At 34.0% G+C, this 20,571-nt stretch overlaps 2 protein-coding genes across 12 annotated transcripts in view; one reads left to right on the forward strand and one right to left on the reverse strand.

Annotated features, from left to right (window-relative positions):
* LOC126765675 (uncharacterized) overlaps positions 1–20,571 on the reverse strand; it is a 784,771-nt gene that overhangs the window by 166,154 nt on the left and 598,046 nt on the right. The window lies entirely within an intron of this gene.
* Positions 3,832–6,573, forward strand: LOC126765769 (uncharacterized). Its single transcript, XM_050483512.1, has 4 exons — positions 3,832–3,958; positions 6,016–6,146; positions 6,205–6,358; positions 6,413–6,573. The coding sequence occupies exons 1-4, from the start codon at positions 3,832–3,834 to the stop codon at positions 6,523–6,525; spliced, it is 525 nt and encodes a 174-aa protein (XP_050339469.1). The 3' UTR covers positions 6,526–6,573.

The following is a 20,571-nucleotide window of genomic DNA, read 5'->3' on the forward strand; positions in this document are numbered from 1 at the left end:
AAGATAAAATGAGTAAGGCTGTAGAATTTTATAATAATAGCTATCATTCTGTTACAAGATATAAACCAATCGATGTTGAATATGGGAATTGTAATAAAAAATTTATTTATGAAAATATTTTAAAATTTAAAACAAATTATCTTAAAAAAAGAAATAAAAACAGAGAAATATTTATGGATAATAGGAAAGAAGGATATATCAAAAACTATAAATCTTTTCGACATAAAAATTAACCTAAGTTTAGATTTAATAATTTACAAAATGTTCATAGTTCAAACATAAAAAGACAACTGAAATTTGAAGGAAAACATCAAAATCGCATTTAATTTATTTAAAATAAGTATTAAACTCAGGAGAGCTTTAAATTTAGACGATGGAGAAATTATTTATGTAAATATGTCTACAAAAATTATGTTTATAAACATTGTATATTATGTTACACTTAAGTTGCCGACAACATTTTCCTATTTTCTTTAAGCTATTTTTTCTTATTACAATAACTGTTACGATTCTCTCGAACTAAAATTACAATAAAGCATTAAGTTTTGATCACTGTTGATGTTTTAATATACATAACTCGCGTGAAGAGACGAAAAAGTCGGCTGGGAAGGTTATGGTATCAGTCTTTTGGGATGCACGTGGTATAATACTCATCAGCTAATTACTGAGCCAGTTATGATCAATTGCACTGCGTATTTGGTCACAGTTCTATTCTCAATATTTAGCAATTGTATTATTTTTGAGGGAGGATTAAATAAGTAGTTTGAAATTGTACGCAAATACTTCACCGTTTCTGTTTAAATATTCCACTGCTTTGATTCTAAAAACATCGATACATCGATGTTGCCGGGATCGATGTTTTATGTCGATGTTTTTTTAAATTTTACTCCACATCCTTGCAACCCTTTTTCTCGGTATTAATGCGAAAACATCTGCTTCGAAACGCTTTAGCAAACTGTCATGTGTTTTGTTGTAAAATACGGAGAATTCGTTGGTTGAATGTGCACGTGAAAAATACTGAGAATTCGCTTATGAATTAATGCGAAATAAGTTTTACAAAAAGTCGAAAATACATTTTGTGTGACAGTCTATTTCGTGTTATGTGTATTAGAAGTTGTTTTTGAGCTAATATAAGTTTTTTTTCGAATTCATCTGTTGTCAATCACAAGTTTATTACAGGTGTAGTGAATATAAAATATATGTAAATAATTGCATTAGACGTTTAAATATGTACATAATATTTCAGATTTTCAAAATGCTGCTTTCAAAATTAAAAAGCAAGATCTGGCTTCTTTATGAGGAATTCAGATGCTTCCGCCACATGCAAACTCTGCAACAAGAAATTAAAAACATCAGGTAACATGTCGAATCTCCGCTGTCACGTTGAGAATGTACATAAAAAGGTATTACTCGATGAAGTTGATAATGCAGAATGCTCCTCCAAAACTACGCCGCACTCGGAACCAAAACAGCGAAAAATAATTAACATATCACCAACCGCTGGGACGACAGTGTCAAGTGAGTTATCCGACAATAGTAATAAGAAGACTGCATGTATTGAATCGTTTCCTAGTACATGTACTCCGTCAGTACTGCAAAATAAATCGAATCAGTTGCCAGCGCTGATCCAACCGAATGTAAAAGACTTTTTTGAGCAGGTCAAAAGTATTTCTTCCATGGCCCTAAATCAAGGAAAATTACTGAAGCATTTGTGAAATGTATTATAATGGACAATAAGCCATTTTCTACCGTAGAAGGAAAAGGTTTTCTGCAGATGATGAAAGAACTAGTTCCGCCTTTTAAAGTTCCAAGTAGAGAAACAATAAAATTACGAGTGGATAAAAAATATGAAGCGCTGTCTTCATTTTTCAAAGAGTGTATTCGTAAGTGCGACAGTTATTGCCTAACGTATGACATGTGGACGGAGACAATGAAAAATCAGTCGTTTCTTGGGGTAACAATTCATTTTTTGGACAATTTACGTTTGTTGAGTGGGACGTTAGAAGTAATCGAACTGCACGAAAGTCATACAGCAGCTTATTTAGAAGAAACTATGTTTGAACTTTTCAACGATTGGAACGTTTCCATAAATAAAGTTTCTGCTTGTGTAACTAAAAATGATTCAACCATGATGAAATTAAATAGAAGCTCGTTTGGCGAAAAAAAATAATACCATGCTTCGCACACACGCTTAAGTTGGTTGTAACGCAATCAATAGATAAGTCCACGGAAGTATCAGCTTTGATAACTAAGGTGCGCGACATTGTTAAGTTTATTAAAAGAAGTGTTAATGTAATTAGTGATAAATTGCGGAAGAAACAAATAGACACCGGGGCTTCTACAAGTAATACCAAGAAAATGATTCTTGACGTAAGAACGCGATGGAATTCATGTTTTTATATGTTAGAGAGATTTGTCCAGTTAGCTCCTATTTTAAGTGAAATACTTCTCACTCGCACAGAAGCACCCTCTATGGTTAATGCCTCCGAGCTGAACAAAATTAAGGAGGTGATTGAATTATTAAAGTGTTTTGAAACTGTGGCCAGGGAGATTTCGGCTGATACCTACATTACCATTAGCAAGGTTATACCTTTAGTAAGCTGTTTAACTGAAGCTCTGACAAAAATTTCAGTTCGAGACGCTATTGTAGGGAGCTAAAAAGTAAACTGCAAAAGAACTTGAATAAGAGATTTGACAAACTTGAATTTAATTCAGTTCTGGCGTTAGCTACTGTATTGGATCCGAGATTCAAATTTCTGCATTTTAAAGATGTACTGTCTAAAAACAAAACAGTTTTGTATTTAAATAATCTTATAAAGGATGCTAATAATGGCGTTAGTACGTCGGAACAGAAAACCCGTTTGATATTTGGAGCCATCATAAACAGTTGGCCCACCAAAATATGAAATGTAAGTTTTCCAATTTATCTGCTATTACAACAACGGAAGTTGAAGTACAAATGTATATTGGATCAGCTGTTGCTTCTAACAATCAGAATCCAACAGAAATGTGAGATCATATGAAAAATAAATAATTTGTTGTTTGTTCAAAAACTATTTATATCTTTTATTTACTGAGAAAATTTTTATTAATAAAAAAAAAATTTGATAGGTAGCTAAAATATATATCAATTAAAGGCGTACTACTGTATTTCACTTATTTATGGTTCTGAAATAAGCTTTTTATGCTTACTAATAAAATACGTTAAAAAAGTTCAAAAATCCATCGATGTTTCGATACATCGAACCATCGAAACATCGATGTTTCATTTCACGATGTTTGCATCCCTAATCTGCCATCGTCAACTGACCTGATGCAACACGAACAATCTGTTCTTCGGCAATCACGATCGTGTAAACGTATGGCTGGCGTCGGTTGCAATCGTATCATGTCACTGCCCAGCAGATTTAAAAGCGAGATCTCCTGAAAGGAGGAATGAAGGAGTCCTCCTATTGACCTCTTTTAGGAGCAGTAAGGGAGATTTTTTAATTTTGTTCTTATATTGTGTTTTTTTTTATATTTTATTTTAGTGTTGACCTCCTTTTGTCATCTTTTAGGAGCAAAAAAGGAGATTTTATACTTCTATTGTGATTTTTTTTACTTCATTTTAGTATTGATCTCCTTTTGTCCTCCTTTAGGAGCAATAAAGGAGATTTTTTAATTTTTCGTAGCTTAAAAATCGTACTTTTGATTCAAAAATTACAATTTAACGGGAAATAATAACTGTTATTTTTTGTCTTCAAGCGATTGTTCATTTCAACTGTGTTTTTTAAAGCGTGCAGACGTAAGTGTTTTATATCTAAGTATTAAATATTTTAAATTGATAATTAAATGTACTCTAAAAAGCATTTAAAACGCCTAGTGAATAAAAAATTAAATAATTTATACAAAAAACAAAATAATAATACACAAAATGAAAATGATGTGAAAAGTGTTAATGAAATTGAAAGTGATACAAGCTCTAAAGAAGTTTTTGAAGAAGTTGAAAGTGGTACAGGCTCGAAAGAAGTGATAGAAGATTTTTGTTTGCCAGCTGAACCACTTTCAAAACAGTTAGCCATTTGGGCAATTGAAAATCGAATAACAAGGGCCGCATGTAATAGTCTTCTTGCAATTTTAAACCCACAAAATTTAAATGTGCCTATATCAAAAAATAAGCTCTTACAATCTTTCCAACCAGATGATACTAATGTAATAGCCATGCCGCCTGGAGAATATTTTCACTTTGGCTTAGAAAATGCATTGAAAAAATGAAATAAAACACGATAATTCTGTAGGTGAAACAATTGTATTAGATGTTTTTTGCGATGGTTTGCCACTTTACAAAAGTTCCGCGAAAACTCTTTGGCCAATATTGGGAGCAATTTCAAATTGTGAATCACAACCATTTTTAATTGGCAGTTTTATTGGTTGCTCAAAGCCACAGGAAGTTGAAAAATATTTGGAGAAATTTTTGGACGAGTACTCTGAGCTAAAAAAATGGGATGCTCTATGGCGGTAAATCTTATAAAATCAAAATAGGAGCTATCATATGTGATGCTCCAGCCAAAGCTTTTTTAAGTGGCACTGTTGGCCATACGTGTTCATATGGATGTTCCAAATGTGAGCAAAAAGCTGTGAGAATAAATAAACGTCTCTCATATTCTCTAACTTCTGGCGTCTTAAGAACTGACCAAAGTTTCGCCGAACGAACCACAAAAAACTTCCATTTAGCAAGATTTCATACTACTGCACATCCACTGGAAAATTGTGGCGTAAACATGATTACACAGTTCCCTTTGGATGTGATGCATTTATTCGATTTAGGAGTGGTTAAAAAAAGTTTACTTTTAATATGGAAAGGTAAACCGATAAAAAAAAATAAAAAATGCCTAAACAGTAATTTACTTAATGAAAAAATTGGAATTGTTCGAAAATATACGCCAAAAGAGTTTAATCGGAAGTTGAGGCCATTTGAAGAGATGCCACGTTGGAAAGCTTCAGAATTTCGACAAATAATATTGTATACAGGTTTCTTTCTGTTAAGAAATGTTATTGAAGATGATCTTTATGAGCATTTTTTGATTTTAATGACAGCATATAGATTCATATCCTGTCCAAGAATGTGCGAAAGTAATTTAGCCTGTGTGCAGAAGCTTTTAGAGGCTTATGTTGAAGATTTTGCCAATTTATACGGCAAAGATCGAGTCAGTTATAATGTTCATAACTTGCTCCATATATCGCAGTGTGTAAAGGACTTTGGATGTGCTTCTAACTTCTCTGGATATAAATTTGAAAGTTTTTACAAATTTTGAAAAAGGATTGCCGGAAATCTCAATATATTTCTCAACAGTTGAATAATCGCATTACAGAGCGAAATTTTATTCCTAGGAAGAAAAAAAAAATTGTCCACTGGGCAAAAAAGTTAATAATATTTATAATAAATATCAGTTCGGTAATTTTTTTTAAGCAATAAAGTCCCAGATTGCTATTGCATGACGCAGGAATTAAATGTTTTTAAAATAATTGGGTTTCAAAAAGTGGGTGAACAGCTGGTTGTTAGAGGTAAATATTTTAACGATGCAACAAGTTCATTTACTTATCCAGTAGACTCAAAAAGTGCGTTAGGGATATCGAAAGCATCTGTTTTAGCTGATTTAGAGCACAATATACCTCTCGAAATAATTTACTGCAAGCTTTTTGCAATTGCTGAAGACGATCACTTTCATTTTGTTCCCATTTTGCATCATTGTTACTAAATTAATATATAATACAAAAATAATATAATACTTGTAAAATAATATAATATTATACACTTAATTATAGATAAATAAAATGACGTCACAAAATAATTTTTTATTCAATTCTCTCGGTAAGTTTATCTCTTGCAAATATTTTTTCATAACTCTTTAGCACATTTTTTTCCTAGAATGCGGAAGTTCTTCAATTTTAAGTGGAGAAAATATCAATGTGTCCACCATTACTTCCCGAAACACCTCCTCCTGGCAGAAAAACATGGAACAAAGAATACGGAAGCTATACTCCTGGAGCGGATTATTGACATATTGCAACCGAAGAAGATTGATTTAATGATATTTCCTATTAAAAGCATAAATGATTTAGCATCTACAGAGTCCTTGCTTTTGAATAAGCCTGAGGCAGAAATTGTGAGTATAATAAAATACATTTGATAAAATGTTACTAAACAGTTTGAGTTTATTATAGGTGGCGTATCTGAAGCAAAAATTTTCAAAGAGACCCCTATCAAAAATTTTGGATGAAGTGATTGCGGAGTCCCTGCTCTTAAAAGTGAATTGGGATGGAGCCAAAAAAAAAGTTGCATTGAAGAATTATGCACTTTTCAATAAATTTCTTTACGGTAATACATAATTTAAATCATGTCATCTATTTTTTTAACAAGTTTAATTTTTAGAGGCCTTAAAAGATGACTACTCATACCCTGATTTTGAGGCAAAGATCAAAAAGGCGTTTCTCAAATGTAAGGCTCAGTTCTACAGGAACACTTATAATATAAAAAAAAAATAATAAATTTCATGTACATTCATTTAATTAAAAAATTTTAATAAAAAACAATATTATAAAAATTTGTTTTTGTTAAAATAATTGCAGGTTGAAAATAATATAGGATTTATCATAGAGATCTCCTATAGAAGTAATCATAGAGATGTCCTTTAGGATTAATCATAGAGATCTCCTATAGTAGTAATCATAGAGATCTCCTTTAGGAGTAATCATAGAGATCTCCTATAGCGGTAATCATAGAGATCTCCTATATCAGTAATCATAGAGATCTCCTTTAGGAGTAATCATAGAGATCTCCTATAGCAGTAATCATAGAGATCTCCATTAGGAGGTTAAAAGGAGTACTCGCGTTCCAATGACATGCAATGTTAAAAACGAGTATACAATTTTACGTGTATTTACACACGAGTATTAGGAGTAATAGGGAGTATAGGATATCTCCTAAAGGATTAATCCAGGAGGTCTCAAACGATCATCCTAAAATCTGCTGGGTGATTTGAATCATGTGTGGCAAAAAATGTATCAGCTTTGAAAATGTGCGCGAGTTACAAACTTTCGAAGCGTAAACAGTGGAAACTGCATCGAATACATATGTACATACATATATACACACATTTGTTGTTCGTATGTATGTACTCGATGGAATTTCCATTTTTCATATAACATCTATACATTAGGGTGTGTCATTCTGAGTCAACCTTTTTTTGTTCAACTGAAAAATAGGCTAAAAACTTTCGAAAATGTGAAAAAGAAAGTCACTCAAAAGATGAGCTCTTAATATTAATATTAAAAAGTGCCTGTTTCAAATTTTCTGTTTTCCTTATAAATTACATGGAAAAAAATAATTTTTTTTTGTGGTGGTTATTGTGCGGAGGTTATTATATGTGCGCCCGATGGCTGCCAGTAGGGATGGTAATGGTGGTTCTCATAAAATAATCGATTTTCTGTTTTCCATATAAATTACAAATGATTTTTTTCCATGTAATTTATACGGAAAATATAAAATTTGAAACACCTGTTTTTGAACAACCTTTTAATATTAATATTAAGAGCTCATCTTTTGAGTGACCTTTTTTTAACATTTTCGAAAGTTTTTAGCCTGTTTTTCAGTTGAAAAAAAGAGGTTGCCTCAGAATGACACACCCTAATATACATACATACATACATGTGTATACAAACATATGCAATTGAAATAGAACAGAGAAAATCAGTGTTTAGGGGAACAAACCGAACGCTGTCGATCATTTCAATCATTGAAGCATGAGCACAGTATATACAGTAGATAACATTTTCGTGGTAGCTTTCTGAGGGGTGAATAGCGGCCATCTTGGATTTCAGAGGTAGCAACGCAGTGCTGTATATATTGAGGCAGTAAATACTTAGCATATTTATTCTATTAAATAACAAAAACTATAAATATTGTTGCTTAATATAAAAGGAAATTATTTATTAATGACATATGTATATTTACTAATATTTGATTTAAACGCCATAGTGTGTCATGTTTCGCCCATAAAAATATCATTTACTGATAGTCAGATATTCTTTATGTAGTGAGTTCTTATTAATAAAAAGCAGCCCTGTTTTTAGATTTCTCGGTGGTGAGTTTTCTTCTGAACGTATTTGTTTTCAATTGACAAACAGAAAACATAAAACGGTTTGTATTCGTAAGTTTTTGAAATATTATTACCAATAATTTTAATTTGGAAAGAAGATATTTAGGCATTTGAAGCTGAATTTTTAATACATCGTTCTAATTCTCATCCGAATACTAATTATGATAATTTATTTTTCAATATTTAAGTTTTGCAATTTCCTCACCCCCCCAGGGCTTGCAATAAAGCGCGTTACAGACTTTTTTTAGGTGTTCGGTTCCCCGGTAGGCCTATTTCCACCTTTTCAGCTTAAAATAAACATAATTAATAATTTACATAAAAATTTAAATAAAAATATTGCACAAAATAATTTAATAATTAATAAAGATTTCTAAGCTCTCACAGTAGATGCATCCAAAATCCTACAACTCTATTAAATATATTAAAATACAGAAGATAACTTTTAGAAGGGGGAGGTAGTTTACCTATGTGAAATGCACAAATATTTGATGTGCGAAATTTGAGGGCTGGCTGCCTGCCTATTAAAAATTCTTAAAGAAAAATATGTTCTAATTCTTGTAAAAAGTATTTTAAAACGTCGCACATTGGGGTAAAATGTGTCGATTTTGGAGATTAATTCAAAAATCAAAATTCAAGGTACAAGTAAATTTTTGGTATCAAACAAAAGTAGATAAAGTTCTACATCACTAACTGAACAAATATTTGGCAAAAAATTTACAGTTTTCTTGTAATATTCTCTGAAAATTGCAAGTTTATTTATTTTCGTATGCGCACAGTGATATACGTGATTTTTTTTAATTTTTCGAAGTTTTTTATTTTCTTTAACTGGACAAATCTTGAGAAAATTGTAATAGAGCCTTCTTGTTCAAGTAATTTAGTAAATACAAAAAGATTTCATTTGTGTTTTTACGTGTCTCTAAGTATTTTAATTTTTTTTTTTGGGCGAAAGCCTTAAAATATTGGGATTTCGACCTTATATGCAGACATATAGTTGTGAGTTAAGCTGGGTAAAGCAAATCTTGTTTCATTCCTATTCATTTCCTATTTCATTCATATTGTAGTTTCTTTTTGTAAAAAAAAAAAACAGTTGCGCCAATACTGCGCACTTTCTCAGTATATGCATTTCTTTATGCGAACTGCCTGGTCAAATATACACGAATACGTTACGATAAGCGGCAGTTTAAATGCATAAGAACATATTCCGGATTAGTCTAAAATTCGCGTTTTACTTACATATGTATAATAATTTGTAATAAATAATTAATATGACATAAGGTTCTTATCTAAGGTTTAGGGTATATGTAAAATCATGATAACCGACATTGTTTTTTCCCGCGCAATTTTTATACTCTCGCAACAATGTTGCTAAGGAGAGTATTATAGTTTTGTTCACATAACGGTTGTTTGTAAGTCCTAAAACTAAAAGAGTCAGATATAGGGTTATATATACCAAAGTGATCAGGGTGACGAGTAGAGTCGAAATCCGGATGTCTGTCTGTCCGTCCGTCCGTCTGTCCGTCCGTCCGTCCGTGCAAGCTGTAACTTGAGTAAAAATTGAGATATCATGATGAAACTTGGTACACGTATTCCTTGGCTCCATAAGAAGGTTAAGTTCGAAGATGGCCAAATCGGCCCACTGCCACGCCTACAAAATGGCGGAAACCGAAAACCTATAAAGTGTCATAACTAAGCCATAAATAAAGATATTAAAGTGAAATTGGGCACAAGGGATCGCATTAGGGAGGGGCATATTTGGACGTAATTTTTTTTTGGAAAAGTGGGCGTGGCCCCGCCCCCTACTAAGTTTTTTGTACGTATCTCGGAAACTACTATAGCTTTGCCAACCAAACTCTACAGAGTCGTTTCCTTCAGGCATTTCCATATACAGTTCAAAAATGGAAGAAATCAGATATTAACCACGCCCACCTCCCATACAAAGGTTTTGTTGAAAATCACTAAAAGTGCGTTAACCGACTAACAAAAAACGTCAGAAACACTAAATTTTACGAAAGAAATTGCAGAAGGAAGCTGCACCCAGGCTTTTTTGAAAAATTGAAAATGGGCGTGGCCTCGCCCACTTATGGACCAAAAACCATATCTCAGGAACTACTAGACCGATTTCAATGATATTCGGTATATAATATTTTCTTAACACCCTGATGACATGTACGAAATATAGGTGAAATCGGTTCACAACCACGCCTTCTTCCAATATAACGATATTTTGAATTCCATCTGATGCCTTCTCTGTATAATATATAGTACATTAGGAACCAATGATGATAGCGGAATAAAACTTTACAAAAATACGGTATTTGAAAAATATGTAAATGACGGATAATGAAATCTCGATTATCACTTTATCATGCCAGAGTATAAAATGTTCGGTGACACCCGAACTTAACCCTTCCTTACTTGTTATTACTAATGTTTGTATGTCATGTGCAGTCGAGAGAAATAACAATAGTGATGTATATTTAACTAACATGGTAAAAGCGATACCGACATTGACTACATTTAAAGAGGATAAAAATATTATTATCTTCCTTATAGGAACCAGTTCTAATGTAATTTGGGTTCCTCGTCAAAGTCTTTATGACATAATGAAAAACTCTGGCTGTGATAAATTTAATGAAAAATTTGAATTTTTAAAAGAGCAATTGAAAAAGCGTATTGAGCCATCTGATGAATTTATAAAAGAGTTTGATGACAGGATAAAAACCTTTATTAGTCAATTTAAAATTCGTTGGAGCAGAGCCAATAGGCATGAAGAGCGTTTCCTTAGAATAAACCAAAGTTGGCTGGATTCTTCGATAGGTTTCACCCATTCACAAGGAATGAAACGTGGCTGCAAAGAACTTTCATTTGAAGAATCAAATGAGAAAACGAAGCCAAAAAAAGTAAATTTTTAAGAGATAGTGTGCCTTTGCCTTTATTAGCTTATGCTGCACAAATGAGTTTTAGAGCTTCAGGGCAAGTGAAAGCGTCAAAGATAGTGAAAGAGGTTGCAAGTTCACCATCGAGAGCGAAAAAATTTCATAAAAGTATTGCGAAATCATCACTATCACAGCAAATGTCCAAAGAAGACGCTTTATTTGTTTTGGTGGAAGCAAAGTTATCTCGACAACAGTACAATGTTATGAGGCAATCTGCTCCAGATGGGTTTCCTTGCTATTCATATGTCCAATCAGCAAAAAAGGATTGTTATCCTAGACGTGAGAGCATGCATTTTTGCGAGATTTCAGCACAAGTAAGCTTGCAAGCCCTTTTAGACCATACCACTGAGCGTATAACTTTAGCCCAAAATAACGTAATTAAAACATTGAACGATGAGGAAATGACGAATTTATGCTTGTACACCAAGTGGGGATTCGATGGAAGCTCTGGACACAGCTCATATAAGCAAGCGTACCATAATCCGGGTGCAAATGATTCATCAGTTTTCATCACCTGTATTGTTCCAATCAGGTTGATTTGTGGAAGCAAAATTATGTGGCAAAATCCGCGCCCAGCTTCTACCAGGTTCTGCAGGCCTTTAAAAATTGAATTTGTAAAAGAGTCCACAGCTGTTTCTAGAACTGAAAACGAAAGAGTTGGTATAGAAATACGAAATCTTGTTAATTTGGTTATACCTTATGGAAATAAATATTTGGAAGTTAAACACAATTTAATTTTATCTATGGTTGATGGAAAAGTATGCAACGCATTAACAGAAACAACATCTACCCAAAAATGTTATTTATGTGGAGCTAGCTCGAAAGATTTTAATAAAATTGATGAAATGGTGAAGAAAGTTGTGAAAACAGAAAATTTGCAGTTTGGGCTTTCAATACTTCATGGGTGGATTAGGTTCTTTGAATGTCTTCTCCACTTATCATATAAACTGTCTATAAAAAAGTGGCAAGCTCGAACAGAAAGCGAGAAACTATTAGTTTCGGAAAATAAAGCACGGATTCAAAAAGGATTTAATGATAAAATTGGTCTGATTGTTGACCAACCGAAACCTGGCCTTGGGGATTCTAACGATGGCAATACAGCTAGGCGTTTCTTTCAAAATCCCGAGGTGTCAACAGCAATTACTAAAGTTGACATAAATTTGATTAAAAAGATGCATACAATACTCGTAATTGTTTTAGTGGGCACGATATTGAGGTACAGAAGTTTCGTAACTACGCTTTAAATACAGCAAAATATTTCGTTGAATGTTATCCTTGGTATAACATGCCTCCAACACTTCACAAATATTTTATCCATGGTACAGAGATAATATCGCATGCTATGTTGCCAATCGGACAATTATCAGAAGATGCTCAGGAAGCTCGAAACAAAGATTTTAAGAATTTTAGAGAACATTTTTCTCGCAAATTCAGTAGAAAAAAAGCAAATGAAGACATATTTAACAGACTTTTAGTCAGTTCTGACCCCGTTATATCAACCACAAAAAAATTACCCAAAAAAAGTGCAGGATTTACCCGAAGAAGCATTAGAGTTGATCGTGATAGAGAGTGGCAATAATAATGAAGTTGATGATGACGATGATGATGAAGGCGAAGATAAAAATTCAAGCGAAGACGACAATGATCATGAATATGATTATAGTGATGAATTAATCTCCATTTTGAGCACAATTTACCCCACTGTGCGTCGGGTTGTGAATTTTCGCAGCAATTAAAAGGCTCTACAATTTTTAATATAAACTTGATTATTAACACCTGGGCCGTCTTAAGCCATGTGAAGGCCCTAAGGCAAAAGTTATCTTGGGCCCCTGTGATTTTTTTTTTATTTTTTTAATAAACAGTTAATAAAGAAAGACATTCAAAAAAAGTTTTTACATTAAACTTAGTATTTTATTAAATCATAAAAGTAATTTTTTCTTGACATTCGAGTTACATACATAGTAGAATAGCTTACTTTATAAATTCACTTTTCGAAGTTTCATGGTAGTGAAAATTTTTAAAACATCTTCAAAGTCGATTTTTTCTAATACATCATCTTCTATTGCCATGACAGCTAGACTATTTAAGCGATTCTGAGTCATTGAGGAACGTAGACAGTTCTTAACTAATTTTAATTTTGAAAAGCTACGTTCACCCGTAGCATTTGTTATCATCAGACATCTATATATTTTCAAGGCTGCCATGACATTAGGAAATGAAGATAGTGACATATTATCAACAATTATTTTATAAGACTCCTGAGCCGACAAAAATTTGTTAGATTCTAAATTGTTTAATGTCAGTATAAAATATTTAAAATGTATCATTTCTTCAGAGAAGTCACATTCAATGTCTTCGAAATAACACTTTCTAAACTTTTCACAATCATTCCTCAATTCTTCATCAGATTTTATTAAAAACGTTGTTAGGAATCCAAATAAGCTTTGTATTTCTGAGTATGCTTCAAGGCGTTTTTTCAACTCTGCACAAAGCCTATCAAATATTGGCTAATATGTTTCTATTTTAAATTTATCTTGTCCTCTAAACACAACATCTTCTGCATTTCCTTCATAGTATTTTTTTTCGTTTCCTATTACGTTGGTTTTCATCAGTCCATTCAGTATCAATAATCTCATTGGCTTTAGTAAGGTAGTAATCAAAATTTTCTCTTTCTGCGATCAAAAAGTCTAACAGCGATTTTAAAAGATTGACTGCAGAAATTAATTCAATTTGTTTGTTTTGTAAAGATATACTAACAGCATTAATCCGCGCTAGAATGACACTCCAAACTACAGACATTACAACATTTTCTTTTTTATTTAAATCCTTTAATAGGCACTTAGCTTCGTGAATAACTTCTGGTTTCTGATTTACGTTGTTTATTAGGTCATGTAAAGATTACTGTATGCCCTCATATCCATTTGATAAAGCTTTAGTGGCATCAGCTCTAGCACACCACCTTGTGTTAGAAGGTTTATCAGAACAAATGATGAACCAGATTTAGTTTTAGCATCTTCTGATAGACATTTAAGCAAAGTCCCCCAACGATAAGTTGACCGCGAGAAGAAGTTGTAAAGTGTTTGCATGAATCCGAAAAATGAGATTGCTCCAACGCAGCTTTCTACAGCATGTACTCCAACAAGGTTTAATGAGTGTGCAGCACACGGAGCGTAATGTGTGAGCGGATTATTTTTTATACTCTCGCAACAAAGTTGCTAAGGAGAGTATTATAGTTTTGTTCACATAACGGTTGTTTGTAAGACCTAAAACTAAAAGAGTCAGATATAGAGTTATATATACCAGTGTTTTTCAATCTTTTTGATTTCGCGACCCCTTTACAGGTTGAAATATTCTAGCGACCCCCTTGTGTCATGGTAAGTCAAAGAAATAATTTAATTTTAATTAAAAGACTACATACGTTAGGTAATAAGTTTTTCCTATTTTGGCAAATTTATCTATTATTCGCGCGGGTCATACTGCTCGGTGACGGCGACGTTGCCACACCGCACGACATGATTGTCGTTGAGATAACAGCAAGCGCCCCGCGCGCCACCCGCAATGTTCTTTTGTTTCAACTCTCATCACTCAGTTAAGCGTAGTTGCCGACATAGATAACTTGATACGAGACTCTTTGGTTCGAGAGAGAGCTGTCAAAACTCGCATTTTTTATAACATTTGCCAATGATGCCACGGCTGAAAAATATTAGCTTGTATATTATACAAAACACTAAATTAAACACTTCGAAAATTCATACATATATAAATGTTAAAATGCAAAATCATTAATTAATTTACATAAACATTTATTTTGCCAAAATATGTCCGCACAATTCAATGAAATTTCATTTTACACTAATTGCGTCAAGTAATTATAGCGCTGCCCTTCTGGCATCCCACCTTTTCACTTACTGCTGGTTGACGGCACCCTGATTGTGTTGTTGCCAGCTCAGAAAACAGATCAGGGTGCCCTGCCAGCTGACAAGCGAGAGAGCAAGAAAAGAGATTCTGATCAAGTTATCTATGTCGCCGATGAGTTCAGACGTCATTCTTTTGTTTTTTCGCTTGCTCTGCGCGTTTATAAAATGGATAAATTTCTCAAAAGATCGCAGCCTTCAACATCTGGTACGAGTATCAATAGCGGTGGTGGTGAATCAAATCCGAAAAAAATAGACATTACGATGACAGTTATTTGAAATACGGGTTCACAGTCATAAATAATAATCCTCAATGTGTAATTTGCGGCGATGTTTTATCAAGTGAGAGTATGAAACCGTCAAAGCTTATGCGGCAGCTCACAACCAAGCATCAAAAAGAAGCTGATAAGCCGTTGGATTTCTTTGAACGAAAGTTGAAAGCTCTTAGTCAGCAGCAAAATACTATAATTCAGGTAAGTAAGAAAATAATGAAAAAAGCGTGGGGTGCACTATAAATCAGCTCTTAAAAAGCGCCCCACCCTTTTTTCACAATAATACTATTTTTTTTTTTAATTATTTATTTTCCATATTAACAATTATTTTTGATTTTTTAGTTTACGTTATCGTCAAAGCGTGTTTTTTAGTTTTTTATACTATATTTTTACTGTTCGTGTTTATTTCTTTGTTATTTGCATACAACTTTTGATTATACTTAATTTCGGTGTGCAAAGGTTCCGCGTCCTTAATTTTTATTGACTGTTCACTTGTGTATTGTTTGGTTTATTTTCAGGCATCCAGTGTCAACGAGTCAACATTATTAGCTAGCTACAAAGTCGCATATCGAGTTGCTAAATCAGGGAAACCACATACAATTTCCGAAAATCTTATTTTGCCAGCGGCACTCGATATGGTTGAAATTATGGTTAGTAAGCAGGAGGCAAACAAATTACGAAAAGTACCACTTTCTGACAATACTATTTCACGCAGAATAAACGATATGGCCAAGGATATTCAAGAACAAGTAGTCGAAAAATTAAAGAATAGCCAACATTTTGCTTTGCAGTTCGATGAATCTACAGATGTTTCCGACTGTGCACAGTTTGTAGTATTTGTGCGCTTTGAAGCAGATGACAGTATTACGGAAGAAATCTTATTTTGCAAAGCACTTCCTGCAAACACTACTGGCCAGTGTTTGTACGATATGTTTTTAGAAAGCACTTGCCACTACGATATTGATTGGAAAAAATGTATCGCTATTTGTAGCGATGGCGCTAAAGCTATGACTGGCAAAAATAGCGGACTCATTGCAAAATTAAAATCGATAATACCAAACATATCCTGGACACACTGTTTTCTTCATCGACAGGCTCTAGCTGCTAAGGTAGTACCTTCTGATTTAAATGACGTGCTCAAGGAGGTAATAAAAATTGTGAATTCTATCAAAGGTAAAGCTTTGCAAACCCGGCTATTCAGAATCGTTTGTGAAGATATGGGCTCGCTTCATCAAAATCTCCTTTATCACACAGAGGTCAGGTGGCTATCCAAAGGAAAGGTATTGGCAAGAGTTCTGGAACTGAGAGCTGAATTGTTAATGTTCTTACAAGATGCAAAATCAGAATATGCTTACCGTTTTCTGACCCTATTTGGCTCTTGAAATTAGCATTTTTGGCCGATCTTTTTAGCCACCTTAACAATTTGAACAAGAACCTTCAAGGAAGAGACGAAAATATTTTAACAGCTAAAGATAAAGTAAAAGCATTTCACGCAAAACTTCGTTTGTGGTCGACCTCTCTGCAAAACAAAATGTTTAAGTCTTTTCCGTGTGTTCAGAAGATTGTTGAAGATAATGCATCAGACCAAAGTTTTGCAGTATCGGCTCATATTCCTTGCATGACACAAAGCTTGCATAATTTACAAGAGAAACTTTTGACATACTTTCCAGACTTGCACTCTGAAGCTGACAATGGGCGTAGATGGATTTTAAACCCTTTTTTGGACAAATCAATAGATCTGGCTGATGTCAACACAAAAATAAAAGAATGTCTTCTAGAATTAGCTACTGATGGCATGCTTAAAATGGAATTTAATTCGCAAAGTGTCGACGTGTTTTGGATGAAAAGAAAACACGAATATCCAGAGCTGGCAAGGGAAGCTCTTAAATTATTAGTACCATTCGCCACTTCATACTTGTGTGAACTGACATTTTCTTCAATGGTAGACATTAAAACTAAAAAGAGAAATAGACTGCAATTAGAAAATGATTTAATTATTAATATTTCAAAAATAACACCACGATTTGATAAACTAATGAAAAATAAACAAGCACATCTTTCTCATTAAAATTGTGTTTTTGTTGTGTAAGAACCTCGACTTTTTCTTTCAGCTGGCGACCCCCCGAGTACCATAGATTGAAAAACACTGATATATACCAAAGTGATCAGGGTGACGAGCAGAGTTGAAATCCGGATGTCTGTCTGTCCGTCCGCCCGTGCAAGCTGTAACTTGAGTAAAAAATGAGATATCATGATGAAACTTGGTACACGTATTTCTTGGCCCCATAAGAAGGTTAAGTTCGAAGATGGGCAAAATCGGCCCACTGCCACGCCCACAAAATGGCGGAAACCGAAAACCTATAAAGAGTCATAACTAAGCCATAAATAAAGATATTAAAGTGAAATTTGGCACAAGGGATCGCATTAGGGAGGGGCATATTTGGACGTAAGTTTTTTGGAAAAGTGAGCGTGGCTCCGCCCCCTACAAAGTTTTTTGTACATATCTCGGAAACTACTATAGCTATGTCAACCACATTCTGTAGAGTCGTTTCCTTTAGGCATTTCCATATACAGTTCAAAAATGGAAGAAATCGGATAATAACCTGGCCCACCTCCCATACAAAGGTTATGTTGGAAATCACTAAACGTGCGTTAACCGACTAACAAAAAACGTCGGAAACGCTAAATTTTACGGAAGAAATGGCAGAAGGAAGCTGTACCCAGGCTTTTTTTATACTCTCGCAACATTGTTGCGAAGGAGAGTATTATAGTTTTGTTCACATAACGGTTGTTTGTAAGTCCGAAAACTAAAAGAGTCAGATATAGGGTTATGTATACCAAAGGGATCAGGGTGACGAGTAGAGTCGAAATCCGGATGTCTGTCTGTCCGTCCGTCTGTCCGTCCGTCCGTCCGTGCAAGCTGTAACTTGAGTAAAAATTGAGATATCATGATGAAACTTGGGACACGTATTCCTTGGCTCCATAAGAAGGTTAAGTTCGAAGATGGGCAAAATCGGCCATTTGCCACGCCCACAAAATGGCGGAAACCGAAAACCTATAAAGTGTCATAACTAAGCCATAAATAAAGATATGAAAGTGAAATTTGGCACAAGGGATCGCATTAGGGAGGGACATATTCGGACGTAATTTTTTTGGAAAAGTGGGCGTGGCCCCGCCCCCTACTAAGTTTTTTGTACGTATCTCGGAAACTACTATAGCTATGTCAACCAAACTCTACAGGGTCGTTTTCTTCAGGCATTTCCATATACAGTTCAAAAATGGAAGAAATCGGATAATAACCACGCCCACCTCCCATACAAAGGTTATGTTGAAAATCACTAAAAGTGCGTTAACGGACTAACAAAAAACGTCAGAAACACTAAATTTTACAGAAGAAATTGCAGAAGAAAGCTGCACCCAGGCTTTTTTGAAAAATTGAAAATGGGCGTGGCCTCGCCCACTTATGGACCATATCTCAGGAACTACTAGACCGATTTCAATGAAATTCGGTACATAATATTTTCTTAACACCCTGATGACATGTACGAAATATGGGTGAAATCGGTTCACAACCACGCCTTCTTCCAATATAACGCTATTTTGAATTCCATCTGATGCCTTTTCTGTATAATACGAGTATATACATTCGGAACCAATGATGATAGCGGAATAAAACTTTACAAAAATACGGTATTTGAAAAATATGTAAATGACGTATAATGAAATCTCGATTATCACTTTATCATGCGAGAGTATAAAATGTTCGGTGACACCCGAACTTAGCCCTTCCTTACTTGTTAAAAATTGAAAATGGGCGTGGCGTCGCCCACTTTTGGACCAAAAACCATATCTCGGGAACTACTTCACCGATTTCAATGAAATTCGGTATGTAATATTTTCTTAACACCCTGATAACATGTACAAAATATGGATGAAATCGGTTCACAACCACGCCTTCTTCCAATACAACGCTATTTTGAATTCCATCTGATGCCTTCTCTGTATAATATATACATTAGGAACCAATGATGATAGCGGAATAAAACTTTACACAAATACGGTATTTGAAAAATATGTAAATGACGGATAATGAAATCTCGATTATCACTTTATCATGTGAGAGTATAAAATGTTCAGTGACACCCGAACTTAGCCCTTCCTTACTTGTTTTAATATGCGCTTGAAGCCCATTATAACAACCGGACATATATGATGCATTGTCGTAAGATTGTCCCCTCAAATGTTTTATGTCGATATTAATTTTTTTTAATTTATTTAAAATTATGTTAGCCATGTCTTCCCCCGTGTGGCTTTCAATTGGAATGAATGTTAAAAAACGTTCCATTACTTCTCCGCTTAAATTGAAAACATACCTTAAAACTAAAGTCAACTGATCAGTATGTGTTATGTCTGGCGTTGAATCAACACTTAGGAGAAATACTTGGCGTCAATAACATCCTTCACTATATCATTCACAACTCTGTCGCCCATGATTTCAATAATTTCTTCACAAATGGTTGCAGATAAATATGAATTTTTCCCCTTTCCTTGATTTCCATATTTAGGTAAGTGTGAACTGAGGAAGGGATCATATTGCGCCAATAGTTCTAAAATACCCAAATAGTTACCATTATGTTGTGAACCAAGTATTTCATTCTGCCCACGAAATGCTAATCCACGAGACTAAATAAATTTTATGACTGACACAATCCGATGACATACATTTACCCAATATTCTCTTTCTTTGTTGAATTGAATCTCCAAAGAGGAATCAATCCGTGCAAGAGTACTGCGCCTGCGTATCAATGTCTGCACACATGTTCCATGTGCTTCACTTTTCTCGTGCATTTGAATTCGTTGCGCAGCATTCTTCCAATCAGAAAATCCATTTTGAAATTGTGATAGTTTTTGAGAAACACCATGCTTAACAGTAAATATTCCTATTAGATGGAGAATACATTAGCCACTCTCTTTTAATTTTGCACCCACTTATATGATTACGAAAAAAAATAGAACTGGTAAGATTTCGATTTTCACCGTTGCCATAATGTCGTAATGAAGCAGAAAAGTAACTTTCAAAATGTTGACATTCTTTTGAATCACTACTACACCAAAATTCTTGTACTTCGTTTGTGATATTTTTCCATAAACCAATATCACTCTGGTATTCCATTTCTTTTTCCACTGCTAAATTACATTCGGTTATGCAATCTAAGACCGCTTCCTCATTTTTCTCTTCTGCACCTTTAAAATTTCTTTCATCTTGTTTTTCGCCAACCTGTTCTATACACTGTATAGTTCGCGGTTCTGG

This window comes from Bactrocera neohumeralis, unplaced genomic scaffold, assembly GCF_024586455.1.
Source record: "Bactrocera neohumeralis isolate Rockhampton unplaced genomic scaffold, APGP_CSIRO_Bneo_wtdbg2-racon-allhic-juicebox.fasta_v2 cluster11, whole genome shotgun sequence".
Lineage (NCBI taxonomy): Eukaryota > Metazoa > Arthropoda > Insecta > Diptera > Tephritidae > Bactrocera > Bactrocera neohumeralis.